Source organism: Crassostrea angulata, chromosome 5 (assembly GCF_025612915.1).
Source record: "Crassostrea angulata isolate pt1a10 chromosome 5, ASM2561291v2, whole genome shotgun sequence".
Lineage (NCBI taxonomy): Eukaryota > Metazoa > Mollusca > Bivalvia > Ostreida > Ostreidae > Magallana > Magallana angulata.
Genome location: NC_069115.1, coordinates 51,621,960 through 51,637,762, shown reverse-complemented (window position 1 = coordinate 51,637,762; position 15,803 = coordinate 51,621,960). Strand labels below are relative to the sequence as shown.

Here is a 15,803-nt window from a genome sequence, read left to right as displayed (position 1 = left end):
GAGGTATTAACGGAGTATGAACGCTGTTTATAGATACATGTATGAATTACTGAGTTGGTTTAGAAATATTTCAGTGTCAGGGTGTTGTTTATATTCAGGTTCTTATGAAACCTGCGTAAATTCATTACAAAGTGGACGCGCACTAAAATAATTTAACTGTGTGTTTGTGTGTGTGTGTGTGTGTGTGTGTGTGTGTGTGTGGCGTAGTAACAGAAGTGAAACCTGTGTTTGAGGTTTTATATGTTACAGTGTAGCATAGTTGACAAATTGTAAGAAAACGAATTATTCTTTTTTTCAAATCCTGTCTAGAAATATCACATTCTTTCAACGACACTGCCCACCCTCTGTCAGAAATACAAGAAGCGTTCCACGCATATTTTCATGTATAAAATCACTGATTTAATGTTTTCTCTAAACATTTCACCGCTTTCTCGTCATTCAAATCCATTACAAAATAACGGCATAGTCTATTTCTTTGCGTTTATTTTAACATGTGATTCACGTATTTATATCAAACATGATAAAAAAAAAAACCTTAATGATAGAATGATTAAAAGGCATAAAATGTTTATACAATAAAGAAATATCTCGTGAACCGGTGAATCTGTTTTTGGCTTATTCAAGCTCACAGGGTTGTTGTAATACATAGTGATGTAAAACACAAAATTAATACAGAACGTCATAACATATTGATCATGATGTAAACCGGTGCATTGCATCTTGGAGCAACAATCATGAATGATGTAACAAATGGTTTGTGAAATAAAACATATGAAAACTTTCTTTGGATCAATGACAACTTATAATATGGTGAACAATACTGTTGTCTTAAGACTTTGTAAAGTGGTCCTCGGATTACACAATCAATCACACCATATTTGCTCATCAAACACAGTGATTCCGCCGCCTTGTCTCAATTTCACCGACGGCATCTGCAGCGGAAGCGGACGATACACTAAATGGCGGAATGCGTATTGACGGAAGAAACTTTCCCGGCACATGGAATGTATCTCAGAGTGAGGACATTTCCCCTCCCCAGGGGCCCTGTATCAGGAGCCCACGGCGGACATCCTGGGGGAAGTGTCAATGCTGTGTCTCCTCACCGTGTCTTGTTCCACCAAAGGCTCCAGGATGTGGCTGAATAAATGGCCATGGGCGTGGCGATGGTGATGCAGCGATTTTGTGACGAGGGGATTTGTAGATTTGGGACGGTTTGTTTTAATATCAAGTTCATACGCTTCAGTCTTCTCTGTTATTAAAAAATAAAAGTTTTTAATGTATCTTATTACACCTAGACTAATCTTTTTAAAACACTACGTCACAAGATGCCGATTTAAGTGTTATGTTAAACTGTTTGTATCAATCGATTTGATTTTATGTCTTCATATCTCAGTGGTTAAAGTGTCGGGCTTGTGAACCGAAGATCATGATTTCGAATCCACTTGGAGCTTTTATTCATGTTTACTGAATAAAATTTTTGATATTATAATTTTTCATCCAAACCTGCACACTTTTTCGCCTATCTGACTTGTATACCCCTTATCAATTATGCTATCTATCATATTCAAGTAGTTTTCTGCTGATTTTAGAAACAAAAGGTGTAGTGAGCCACCTTAATTCAATGTTTGTTGTCTGGCATAGAAAATGTTATTATACAATTAAAACGAAACCAATAAATGAATTCATATTAAGATTGACAAGGATATACAATTACCTAGATGCTTAACTTTCGTTGTAGGTTTCAAGGATGACTCAATTGTTGGTTTGGATGATCCTTCGTAGAAGCCGAAAAATCCCAAGTACGGGTTAATAACTTTGGCGGCCAGCCGCTCCAAGCGTGCGTAGTTCTCACTGGGCGGGAAACCATCGTGTATACCCTGGAAGAGAACACGTTGACGTTGTATAATATAGTTTTCCTCGAATCATTAAATTGTCAACATGATGAATTTACATTAAGTCTACATTAAGTCTCAATTTCCCAACAAGCTGAGCGATTTAGTTAATATCCAATAAGAAGTTTCAACTAAGTATTCAAGTTTTACAATAGCAAATTTGCTAGAGTTACGACTTCATGACCAGTTATTCATATTAAAGTGTAAATGCTTTGTACAATAGGGGATTTCAAACATTCTCAGCTAATTTAGAAAAATATAAAAAAAAATAATATATAGTACCGAAAATGATGTACATAAAAATAAAACCAACAGTTTCTGAACTATTCTATATATATATCCAAATTGTTCTTCAAATTGTTCTTGCTTCAGTTTCGATTTATTTCTCTTTTTATAATCTAAACTTGTGGATAGAATGACGCTGTACAGAATAAACACGAAAGACTAAAAATAAAATGTAGTTTTATTTCTGAATTCGAAATTTAGAGTATTTTACATTGAAGACCATAAGTTTTCTAAATGCCAGTTGTCTGTCCCAAGTTATTGCTTCCATCGCATTTGGATGATTTTTGATAAAAATACACATACACGTGAAAGAAATAAAGTTGAAATCGCTAAAAGGGAATATATCCAAAATATCTTCATTGAACAATTATCATTTTTCATTCAGGAACGAAAACAAATTTCTTACGGATATTTATAATGGGAGATGTTTACATCTTTTCTCCATTCGGGAGTACTCGAGATGTCTCGCGCAATTTTTCAACGTTATCATTCGGGCTTATTAATGACTGATGCAATGCAAAATCCCCGTAGATTTTCTATTTTGGGATGTGAATTGAAACCTGAAGCGGTAGAGGGGTGTTTCAAAAAAATAATCTGAACATTTTTCATATTATAGTCTGTCCCAAGTTATTGCTTCCATCAATTTTTGATGATTTTTAATAAAAATACACATAACTGTGAAAGAAATACAATTGAAATCGATGTAAGGCAATATATCCATGATATCCTCAATGAACAATTATCCCTTTTCACTCATAAAATTTCACAGGAACGAAAACAATTTTCTTACGGAGATTTATAATGGGAAATGATTACATCTTTTCTCCATTCGGAATACACTCGGAATACATTGCACAATTTTTTAACATTGTCATCCGGGCTTATTAATGGCTGATGCAATGCAAAATCTCCGTAGACTTTCAATTTTTGGATGTGTATTGAAACCTGAAGCGGTAGAGGGGGCGTTTCAAAACAGATAATCTGGACATTTTTCATATTAGTGGATGAACGTAGTTTGAGCACAAAGGTATTTACTATTATTGAAATATCAAGCAAAAAGTGGTGGAAGCAAAAACTTGGGACAGAGTATAGTAGATGAACGCAGTTTGAGCATAAAGGTATTTACGATTATCGAAATATGAAGCAAAAAGTGGTGGAAGCAAAAACTCGGGACAGAGTATAGCTGGAAAGAATGTTCCTAATAATGTATTGTTATTGCGGACTTTATGTATTCAGATTACTTTTTCATGCAATTTCAAATGAAATACAAAGAAAATGATCCGTGTAGAATTGGGCAATTTCAGTTTTATTCCCCAAATAGAAATGTTATCTTTAGCAAGGTTTGCCTTACATCCAACAAAATTAGGCGCTTGCATGTTTCGGCATATCAGATACCACAGGCCGAAGATTCCATTTGCTAATATGACGTAATAAACGTCTCATGCAGACGACAGGCACTAAATTCTGAACCATCCCTCAGATTATACTGATACAATGAAAGTGACACAAAATCGATAGGCTGTTGATTTCTTTTATTTCCTTTCGTAAATTAGACTATTATCAAAAAATGACTTCTCCCAAACGAGCCGAAACAGATTTTACTGATAGTCTTGGAAATTTGATGAGTACGTTTGTGCAGACGTAAGCAATCTGCATGCTGCCTATTCAACGTAAAACAATTCAGTCCGCGACTCCTAAATCACAATAAGATGACGCTAGTTCTGTCTGGCATGTTTCCTTTGTGATTGTCTGTACCTCACGGTGAACACCACTTATCTTACTCTCCTACCGATTTTGTCATCATTTACACCATATATAAGATTTACAGACGCCAAACTTTTAAAATTCTCTTTGATCTCTGGCGGTCATTTGGTTAACTAGCCTTATAGGTTAATTATAGCAGATCTACAGTGTGTCCAGTGGATTAAACTTTTATGACTGGCGAAGGATAAGTAATGAAGGTTGCTGAATTCATGGCAAATATTGAACTTACCTGAAGCACCAAGAACATTTGAATAATTTGCGTGGGGACATCTTCCCTTGCCACCGAATTCAGGGTATCTGAAAGCCGAAACAACAATAGCTTACCATATATTTTCGTAAACATGTTTATCATTTAACGTATATTTCGTTATTCCTGGGGAAACTTTAACAATATAGATTTATAATATATACAATGTTGACGATACCATTATTTCATAACTGACCTTCTATTCCTACTTTGAGAACTACAACATCTCTGAATTCCAGCATTGTGACCTTCCGTATAGAAACGTCTTTATTCTGTCAATGTCAAAATATTAAATTCATATTTTCTAGATGAAAAGTGGCCATGTGAAAACCATTAACTGACAATTGCATATGTACAACACCTTCGACAATAGGGAAGTGTTTTTTTTTCTTGTAAAAACAAATATCAATATCAAACTTTTAAATATATATTTTGTTTTTATGCTTTGCTTCTTTTTTAAAAATTTTTTTGGGGGAGTGGTGTTTTTTTTATGTTTTGTAGCAGTTATGACTTGGCAGTGGAATAATTGTTAAAGTCATTTCAGACTCACAGGTAATGGATAGAGCATTGCTTGCAATGTCGGAAGGATCTGAGTGTAAAAGTAGTTCCACTGGTCACTCATCTTCTTCAGAAGTACCAGACCTGTACATGGTTAGAAATAAACAGACTTATGTAAACACAACTGTTCTCATCATAATGGGCATGGCAGTGGTGTAGAAACGAATTCTTTATACTGTCATATTCAAAAATGTTTAACGCTTACATTTATGTACATATGTCTTAAAGTTATATTTAACACAAGAATTATTATTTACATGAATTACAAGTCAAACAAACTAAAAATAGATCCAAATGTGTGACCAGTCTTGGTAGACAAGACTTACGGACTAGAGAAAAATCTCACCTAAATCATTCTTCATAAATTCTCGCAATATAACCATTCCTTTCTTCAAAAGTTTATCCTGGAAGCGAAGAACAGTAGCGTTAAAAATGCTGTGATTTGTATTCAAACTCTATCATTATAAAAAGTGGGGAAAAAATGAAATTAGTATGTTCATAATACTGGGGTATAAAAAACCCGGAGCAAAGCGTGGACATCTCAGGGGTCTTTAGACTGGCGCAGTAAATGCAATGAGCTGCTATACCATTTCTGTAACCTGCGGTCCTCTGACGAAAGTAATTGCAATCTTTTACCGATTATTTAGGCGTTGATTAACATTTTTATTCAAATGCGTGCGTGGGTTAATTTAAACATAAGCAGTTAATGCAAACAGTATGACGTCAGACATTATAACGATACATTGATATTTTTTAAAGACAACTTATTCAATAGGAGCGATTGCAATGCGTCATCAAATACATGTATCAATTTTAGTCCCGTCAGTAAGGATATGTTTCCTTTTCTTTTCAAATCAATATAGAAAGTGATAAGTCATCAATGTTGTTATGAAGGGCTCCATGGTAACCTCAAAATCGTAATAACTCTTGCCATACATTACAATGGAGACGAGAATTTTTTAACCTCCGACAATATGAAATTGATAAACGAGTTGAACATGACTGTTAACCTCAATTTCTTTGTCTTTTCTAAAGCAGAAAACCAAGTAACTTGTTGCCATTGGCTTAATGTTTTATCCACTAATTACAAAATGTTGTAAACTGTTGTACATAAAAAATTGGTTCTTTGATATTTAAAGACTTTTAGAATTCTTCTCGCCTTTAATGTTTGTTCTGATTTCACAGTCAGAGTGTCTCTGAATACATTTGGAAACTTCTCACCGACTGGCGGTAAAACATAAATGGAATCCAAAGTGATACGTATGTCGTGTTAATCACTACATGCTATTATACTTTTGAAAAGTTCATATTCAAAACATTGTTTTTTGTCTCTCTTCTAGGTAAACTAATGATATATTTTAAAAGCATGAGGATTATATTCATATAAATTTTCTCTGAATGAAGAACTTTTTTGAATTATGTAGAACTGATATAAATAAATGTATCGTCAAATATCAGTGCCACAGTACTTGGGGGAGGGGGATGGGCTTTAAGATATATATATATACCTGTGGGGTCCGAGATATCCGAAGTGGTTTTCCAATTTCAATATTAAATCTGTGAAGCCCCAATGTTTGCATAGATTTGATTTGATTTGACCATATTCGATTATGTAAGTATATTACATAAATGGATTTGGTATCAGGCAGTGCCTATACAAATTGAACCTTCTCCATGTTCACATAGGTTATCATAGTATACATTATATTATTTAAAGTAATACATATAGTCAATTAGTCATTACAATAGTAAATGATGTTATTCCGTATGATGTTCTGCTTAGGTTTTAAGATAAAAAGCTAAACTGAAAACCCGAAAGGAAATAATAATAGAATATGCGAGGAACAAAGAAAGATGACCCAAAGAAAGTCCTGATTTGGGGCACTTGGGTAAAATTTTGGGAATTATAGGGCTAGCTTAGAACATAAAACAATGTAGAAAAGATGGTGTATTGATAATGAGGTTTCCAGACGAATCGTAAAATGTAAATAAAAGAAGCATTTAGATGCCAGTCTTACCTTAAAAAAATCGTATATGAGGGGACCCGCCTCAGATTCTACCAGATTTCTGCAAGTATAGAATTTCAATGTTAATCAATAAGAAATTTATTTTAAGAATAGAAATAGATCGTTTCCTTGTGTGCAATTGCGTCCTTGAGATGCCGACATTGAATATGGTTGTATTCTGAAAATAGCAGACACTTTTTTTATTAATTTAAATTTTCATCGAATCTTAGAACCATTTTAACAAGACCTTGGACTTTCAGTAGAATGTAACGATCTATTTCTTGCGTCAAAACAAGTTAAAATGACGCTGGTTTCAAGCGAAATATACACCAATTGCGTAGTCTTCGCTCAAAATCCAGAAAAATATAACTAATCTTGTTGATTTCAAATAGCCATGGATGAGTGGCCTACAATGAAATAGACAGGCCTACGTCACAGTCCCATTTGACTCAACTACCCATGGCCAAAGTCCAAGCTCTTGTTAAAATGGTTCTACGAGGTCATAAGAGGTGTACGTGTCTTTAAATCATTTTAATATAATGTCAACTGCTGTTTATAGTAAATAAATGAAATTGATAAAACTTTTCTATAAAAAAAATATCGTGAGAAATTATACGATAATGTTTCAAAAGATATAAATGCATACATTTATGAAAACTAAATTTAACAATGAGTCATTTAGGAACTAAATAAAATACAATTCATAATAGTCTAAATTAAGCAATTTGTCGTTATAATTCATATCTGCGGGAAAACAATTATTTAATAACAATTATGAAAATTTAGCCCCCCCCCCCCCCCCAAAAAAAAAAAAAATTACCATAACCACATCTTCCCAATTTGAAGCATTAGAATACTTGATGAGCAGGTTTTGACAAACATTTACCTAAATGCATGTAGGTAATACATGTCAGGTAAGACATGTCAGCACACCTTGACCCAGGTGTTTATATACATGTACATTACCTGTGGCTGACACTGCGGTTTGATTTCAATAAATCAACCATTAACTATCTATTCCTAAGAGAGTTATGCATAGCCATTCCATATTAAGATACAAGAATGATATATAATTTGAATTATTCAGATAAAATGTAAATAAATTAAAGAGGAGAAAATCAAGTTTTGATGATGATAGTGACAGTGTTATTTTGGGTAAAACAGCTGTTATAAATTGTCTTCACGTGAAAGGGGGGGGGGGGGGAGCTGCCACCTAGTACACTATTCTAGAGTGCTGGATAAGTGTTTTAATTTTTAGATTTTATAAATCCTCTTTGGAGAGCTTTTTATAAAGATGTAATAAAAGATTATAATTTTAATGTTAAAATATTTGGAATTTTACTTCATCAAATAGTGTATGGCTCTAAAATGTCATATCAACAATTGAATTTAAAGGTTCCCCTTAAGCTTACATAATGTTTAGGACCGTGTGTTTTTCCTAATTGCGTGTTAAAAGAAAGGGGGGAAAAGGTTTATTTCTGTTTTAAATTTCTTCTGAAGAAAGAAACATGTGTTCTCTTGCTTTCTTTGATCCTAAGTGGTTAACTAAACTTGTAATGAAACTTTATAGGACTGAAAACGGACACTTTTACTTGCTAGACATTAAATGCCACAAACTGTCGACATTTTACACATGTATCCACAACATGGGTCGGTAAAAAGAAAGACAGTAAAACTCGGTTACAGCGAAGTCCTAGGGATCAATTGATTAACTTCATTATATCCGTAATTCGTTATATCCGTATAAATTTATTGAAACTATTATCTTACATGAGAGTGTCAACTGTTTAACCTGTAAAGAAATTCGTTTAAAAAGTGTTTGATTATGTCATTATCCACCTCTAAGGGTGAATAATGATCAAAATCAAAATCAGTTCGCTATATCAGTAAATTCGTTAATATCCGAAATTTCGCTATATCTGTGTTCGTACTAAACGAGTTTTACTGTAACAACAATATCTTAAACATGTAACATGGATTATTGAAAAAACGCTTCTTTCGTTTTCTTCCAAAAACAATTAAAATTTCCTCTTGCTGCCTACAAAACCCATTATTCTGGGTACTAGTACTGATCCACCATTGTCAGTATTGAACTTATACATTTCTGATAATTGATTTTGACTGTTCCTACAGTGATACCTGACGTTGTCCTGGACCTGTACTAATTCACATTCCTGTAAAGGCTTCTTCTGAAATAGTTGTACTATGGCCACCTGGATGCTGTAAGAGGAATGTTTTAGGAACTATGAATTTAATAACTAATCGTCTATAACAATAAAAATATTTACTTGCATTCCGCTTTGCATGGTTTTGCAAGTTCTATATCAATTCTATTATGGTATGAAACATAAGACATTACATGTAAGTATATTTCGATGTGTCAGCATTTTATATATTTTTCAAATAAAATAATACGCCATTTCTTATAACCAACACATATAATCCTTTTTAAAAAAATGTTTTCAAAACTTATACAAAAGAAAACTGCAGACTCGCGGTCTTGAATGATCACACATTACCGTATCAAACATATTTTTTTTTCTAAAAATCGGTAACAGAACAAACTTATAGGCCTACAAAGAAAAAAAAGTTTCAAACCTTTCCAGGAACTCGTGGCGGGCCGCGCAATCCAACGCGTTGCCGACAGACATCCGGCATGACGTCATAGACCCCCGTCTGGCGTTGTTGATGGACAGTCCTTTCCAGGCGTCGGCAATGTCCGCTAAACTGTGTCTATAAGACAGACAGAGAATGGAATAGAATTATTGCACACAACAGAACGGACACGTTACAATCAACAATCACAATAGAAAGGACAGGTTGAAATCAACGGACACAGAAGCGGTTAAGAAGCGGTGATCTTAGGCGTTATACTTCGCGACGTTTTCGTTATATTACAGTGTATATAAACGGTGTATATCGAGTTTCTGAAGTCAAAGTCCAATTCACCGAGTCATTTTTAGAGTGAACTTGTAGGTTAAATTAGACAAGAATGCCACCTTCAAGACATACCTGCAGATAGACCAGAGACGACCAGGAAAAAACCACTTACGTCACACAAATTCAACAGAGTAACAACCCTTCTGTTCTAAATTTTTCCGACATGAGAATGATAGTTCTGGACTACTTGTACAGAAGGGTCCCATTAATACCCACTAGTGTGTTGAATAAGACGACAGGGGAGGCGGTGTATTGTTAATCATATCATATGTGTGGGAACAAAGATTATGTTTACTAACATTGTCCTGTGGGTCTTAGATAACGCACCAGGATGTACTGCGTAAGTGTAACCCGGCGTCGGGAGCGGAAGTCGGCTCATCGTAACCGGAAACCATCAACTTTAGATCGGGAAAGGAAAAAAAACGCTTTGCGAAAAAGCACGTTAATTTCTATTAATGTGTAATTCTTAAAAAAATGTTAAGATTTTTTTTTATTGTAATTACTTACTAATATAAAGCAATACCTATATCTTGTCACGAACTAGCGATACTTGGTCGAATCGTTTGATGTATGTGCCTTCTGATTCATCTACAGAATTTATATGGCCTATTTCCTCGTCGTAACACCCACGTAGAAACAATTAAAATGCTAGAGTTTCATTTTTACTGGTGCTCAATCCGTCATTGTAAGAACTGACAAGCTTGTTAATTTATTTTCATTTTACAGCAATGTGCTTTATGCATTGAAACAATTCCCACTATTGTACACATAATAAGAATGTGCGCTTCTTTCTCAATTGTCTTTGAAAGCAATCTACTGCACTTCAAACAACACTTGTCTGGAGAGCCCGGATGTTCGAACACGACAATGATTGTATCACGTGATTCTACAACGTAACCATCTGGCTGAAACGTGCTTGTAAAGTTGCAAGTTTGCACTATGTGATGAATGTGAGAATGAGTTCTAGTAATGCTATTATTGGGTCCTGCTTGAAATTTTGCTTCGCTGTCGAGTCACCTTTAGTAGATCTTGACTTGTTGAAAATTATCATTCGGTGTTTATTGAGAAAAAAATTAGTTTAAATGATCATTGCACTTTAATAGTACTTTATTATCATATCTCTCTCTCTCTCTTTTTCTCTCTCTCTCTCTCTCTCTCTCTCTCTCTCTCTCTCTCTCTCTCTCTCTCTCTACAGATGGTACACGAAGTTCAGAGGATATATCTTTTAATATGAGAGAAACACGTTAGAGAAAAAACATGAAAACAAGATCTATGATATTGAGTTAGTATCCACTTCCTATCTAAAATATAAGTTATAATCATGATTATATTATTATTGATTTTTAATGTAAATGACTCCTGGACGTCCTTGATTGGTGAATAAACATATTTCATATGTAATAAACACGTCGAATCGACGAGGTATGTCAAACGTCCTTGACTGTGAGAGTGTTATCAATCGAAGTAAATGCCCGACCGATGATAATATCTCTCTCTCTCTCTCTCTCTCTCTCTCTCTCTCTCTCTCTCTCTCTCTCTCTGTTAAAAGATATTGGTAAAACAGTTTACCAGAACCATATTCATTTCAGAATTTATGATCAGTGTAAGCCAGTCAATAATTCGTAGTATATAATGCATTATTGAAATATACACCTATAAAATTATATATGCTATATAAGTGTTACATTAAAGTATTAAAACTATCTATAACAAAGATATCGCTATCATCTTCATGCAAGTGACCATGCAACATACATGTCATTTGTGTATGTTTGGAGAGAGAGAGAGAGAGAGAGAGAGAGAGAGAGAGAGAGAGAGAGAGAGAGAGAGAGAGAGAGAGAGAGAGAGAGAGACTGACTGCCTGACTCAAGTATATACGTATGTCAAATAAATGAATGACCGAAACGTGTTGGTACACACGAAATACTACAAACACTACTATACAGGTATATTCGTTGCTTGTTTTTCTCCAAATGAAGTGTTTGTTTTTCAGTGTGAGGTGAGACTGTAATCGTGTTTGTAGAGGCTCAGTCTCGGGGCCTGCTACCTACACATTCGGTATAAACAGATTTACAATTCATTAGCCAATGTTTATGATGTTTTGCTAGTTTTCTTTCCATTGAAAAACGGATTTCGCTAAACCCTTGTACAAATTTACAGGTGTATGGGCACGATAATTCATTTAGCAGTTCTGATTATCCAAAAATACCTACACGTTTTTTTTTAACCAAACTGGTTTATGGTGCCAACCTAATTTTTGTAACAAAATCTATGACAAATGTCCAACGAATGGAAAGGTTTCACAAATTAACGTGAGAGTCCTAGTTAAAAGTTAAATAAACGGTAAAAACATGACAATACAAATTTATCCCCGGAGGGGTTGAAACTACATTTGTGTCAAAGTCTGTTGTATACAAGCGACTTCTGGACCCCGTCTGACAACCCATTTCTAAACAAGATCAGTGACAACACAGAAAAGACTGGGTCTATTTAAAGATGGGGATAGAGAAACAGTAATTTGAAGCTCTGCATTTTGTTTAAGTGATTGTTAAAGCTTTGATGAAACGTTTTGTAGAGATGCGCGAGGAAAAAATGTTTCGGCTAAACTTCCTTCTCATAACGCATCGGTGTAACAACATATTTTTTAAAAATAGTTGTCTCATTTCTCGTGACGGATGTCACATGCTTTTAAACGACAATTTACAAGCAGTAGATGGGTTTGAAATGACAGTATATTTACAAGCAGTGGATGGGTTTGAAATATCAGAATATTTACAAGCAGACGACAGTTTGACTCACCGTTTCATAGTACCCCGCATGCTCCCTCCCACCCCGTTTGTTGGTAACAGTGACATCTTGGTCCCTTCTCCAATGGTGTCCTTCATCTTAAGGTTTCCCAAGCAACCACAGTCTACAGAGAAAGAAAACGAAAACATGCCATTGTCCAGAATGAGGGTTTTTTCTTTCACTCCATGGCCCTGTCCCGATCAGACTTCGGGGTCAAGCGATAACTGTAGAGTGACCGATGTAAACTTGGAATCACAGGTTACCGACCCGCCTCAGGTGAGAACATACAGGTGCGTTGGGTCGGTAGTGAAGCGGTGAAGAGATTATGTAACAAGCGAAAAATCTACACGCGAACTGAGCTCGCTCTATCCTCCACAGCTGTGGAGTGAGTAACGAGATGTTTTTTGTTTTTACCTGACAGAAAATAAATCTATCATTTAGCTTGCTATGACAGTCGGTGCACTCTATGATGGTGTACGTAACTTTCTCTTTCTCTCCTAGTAAACAACTTCACAAAATGAATACTTCCTTTGTTTTTACATATTGATTATAACGTGAAATGTAATGAGCAATGTACCAATCCCGACTGAATTAATTGGGCCTTTTCGGTCTGTGAATTTCGCCAGATGCACAACCCCGTCACGTAGAAATTTAATCCTCTCGAGCTCGTGGAAAGAAATTCAATAAATCCCCAAAGGAAAGAAAGTAAAAATTTTGTTCTTCCACGCGATTCTAAAATGCATTTCTAGAAAAAAAGTCAGGTTTTTTTTTTTAATTTTTAACAAAGTCTGATATAAGATACTGAAATTAAGTTAAAATAAGTTGAAAAAAAATAAAAACGTCATACGTACTGGTATTTTACATTAAGACAGGGAAAAAATCATAAAGTTGTCACCTTTTACGAGAATTAAACAGAAATGGGGCCTTGTAGGTTAAGATGTTTTTGGTTTTTGACCACTTCATGAATATTTCAAATTGAAAAAACGCACTGACAATAAAGACAAATTCATGTTTATCAATTACTAGAAATAACCACGACAACGTTGTTTAAGAGGACCATAAATAAGCTTTGCTTGTCATTATTTCTGTGAAATAAACTAAAATAAGAAGCTTGCTTAGGTGTGTATCGAATTTCGGTTTTTGAATTATCATTAAATATTATTTTTTTGTTTGTTAAGGGACACGGAATCTGTAACCATGTTGTCGGCATGGTAATAATTGTTCTTTGAATAAAAGTAAATATATTGTTATTATTAGCAACAGCTTTCACTTTACCAGGATGTAAAATAAAATATTCACGAGATCAAAAGATGAGGAAATATTGAAACTTTCAATTCTGCATTCAAAATCGAATGACAACTTAACAAAAAAAATAATATCATGCTGAAAAATCTTTTCATGAAAATAACGATAACATTAAAGATTATCATATCTTACTGTTGTTGATGCTCCGTGCTGCATGGCTGACGAGTTTACAGTTTATTTTGAATCCCAACACTTGTGAAGTAAATATCCTTCCTTGTTCCTAGAGGACTCGATCGTCGAACTCCGCCTGTAACATGAAACACGGTAACTAAACACAGAACCAGGGATGTATGAATATTTAACCATTGCAATCAATACTAAATCCCGTGTCGTTGTATCAGACAAACGACGAGTAGATATCACTCGATAGACGGGCATAGAATGAAAAGATGAAGGTTCTCAATTCCAGGAATCGGACTACAGCGGCTAGCGGTGACTTATTATTTACAGCGGCGAGCTTAACGAGGATGTATTGGTTATAATAATATTGTTGAACACGTTCGTAATTGACAGCAATAACAAACACGTGGCGCCGACACGGACTTTCAGTATTGTGATAGTGCACTGTACTGCTAGTACTTGTCAATGCAGTTTAATGTCAGGTACAGGGACTGGGTTGAAAACATACAACTGTCCGTCTGTTTGTTGCACAGTCGTGTTCACGTGATGTAAAGCCGATTTTGGTATTTTTAGACAATGCACAACGGAGATAGTCGTTAGAATCACTGATGTTTCAAGAAAATTAAGTTACGAAAACATAAAAAAAAAACGTTAGTTTATTTACCATCATATGACTACTAAACAGAACTTCGAGTTTTAGAACTTCTGTGTCAAATCCTTTTGACAACTGGTTTAATAAAATATGTCCATGTTTGAGTTCTTTGCTCGTATCTTTACTAATGGCACCAGTCCATACTAACCTTTTTTGGTCTGTTCACCTGTTCTTGATGAGTATCGGTTTATCCAAGTGCCTTTGTTCTCCCTATAAATCGACAAGCTATTAACTAACCTTTGAAAAAAACCCCAATATTAATCAATTTAGCTCAAGTTTCTGCTGTTTTCTATATCAAATATCATCGTTTATCTTTTCTGTAAATTGAGATTTTTTACCTCTAGCTGATGGATACATGTTTCCTTCAGAGACCAGGTGGAGTAAACTGTTTGTTTTGTTCCTCTTTAAAGAGCCATATCCTTTCCTTAACAAGCTATCTTACAAGCCAAACATCTTGTTGATGGAGACTGTTCCGTCAATTCACGCCCAATAACGCAAACGACCGAATTCCAGCGTTGTTGTTTCGCCTCAAAGTTAACATTGTATGTTTTAAAGGTAACCCTTATCATACCTACGCAAGTGACTTTTGTAATTAATGATTTAGATGTACATATATATTGAAAATCTCCAGGTAAGGCTTATTGGGGAATCGATGATAAGAAAGTTAAATCTCGATGGAGGTTAATAAATTTTCTTTGAACCGTTCAACAACAAAAACAAACTTGCTACACGAGAATTTGGCCGGAGACTTCGAAATGAGACTGTTGTTTTGGTTTTTTTTTTTGTCGTCGGCTGCATTACCTACTTCTTTTCCAACCCAGTCATCATTGTGCATGAAGTAGAAAAATGACACAATCCTTTAAGGAAGTATCCAGTTACCTGAACATTCTTTCACGTCAATTCGCTCTCTTGTTTTAGAATGAAGAGTGTTTTTATATTCCCAAGTATGGAACGCCTTAACTGCCTTATGTGGAGATCTCCATTATATGATGATATATAAACACAATATGATGATACTCCAACAATGCATGCTGATACGCTGTCTTTATATACTGTTACTTTAATATTATATGATGATATTTTAACATTATATGCTGTCACTTCAACATTACATGCTGATACTTTAACTTTATATGCTGATACTTCTTCATTACATGATACTTTATCATTACATTCTTATATTTTAACATTACATGCTGATACTTCAACACTACATACTGATAATTTCACATTATATGCTGCTATTC

At 34.7% G+C, this 15,803-nt stretch overlaps 1 protein-coding gene across 4 annotated transcripts; it reads right to left on the bottom strand.

Annotated features, from left to right (window-relative positions):
* Positions 1-466: 466 nt before the first annotated feature.
* On the bottom strand, positions 467-15,069 carry LOC128184587 (proline-rich protein 5-like). 4 transcript variants are annotated; one of them, XM_052854132.1, is made up of 13 exons: positions 14,895-15,069; positions 14,705-14,766; positions 13,917-14,031; positions 12,492-12,603; positions 9,351-9,485; positions 8,892-8,972; positions 6,765-6,813; positions 5,093-5,150; positions 4,739-4,830; positions 4,385-4,460; positions 4,171-4,238; positions 1,715-1,877; positions 467-1,249 (listed from the first exon to the last, which is right to left on the bottom strand). In XM_052854132.1, the coding sequence occupies exons 4-13, from the start codon at positions 12,575-12,577 to the stop codon at positions 1,050-1,052; spliced, it is 1,008 nt and encodes a 335-aa protein (XP_052710092.1). In that variant the 5' UTR covers positions 12,578-12,603; positions 13,917-14,031; positions 14,705-14,766; positions 14,895-15,069; the 3' UTR covers positions 467-1,049. The 4 variants fall into 4 exon arrangements, with proteins under 4 accessions (XP_052710092.1, XP_052710091.1, XP_052710094.1 ...); XM_052854131.1 differs by lacking the exons at positions 13,917-14,031; positions 14,705-14,766; positions 14,895-15,069 and having other exon boundaries at positions 12,492-13,157; XM_052854134.1 differs by lacking the exons at positions 12,492-12,603; positions 13,917-14,031; positions 14,705-14,766; positions 14,895-15,069 and adding an exon at positions 9,805-9,958.
* Between the last annotated feature and the right edge of the window lie 734 nt (positions 15,070-15,803).

Bases quoted from the DNA above. Each gene is read 5' to 3' on its own strand.
- LOC128184587 (XM_052854131.1), bottom strand. From the start codon at position 12,628: ATGTTTTCGTTTTCTTTCTCTGTAGACTGTGGTTGCTTGGGAAACCTT. The intron at 4,831-5,092 runs GTGAGATTTTTC...AACCATGTACAG, and splicing joins ATTTATGAAGAATGATTTAG to GTCTGGTACTTCTGAAGAAG. The intron at 1,878-4,170 runs GTAAGTTCAATA...GTTCTCTTCCAG, and splicing joins AAATGTTCTTGGTGCTTCAG to GGTATACACGATGGTTTCCC.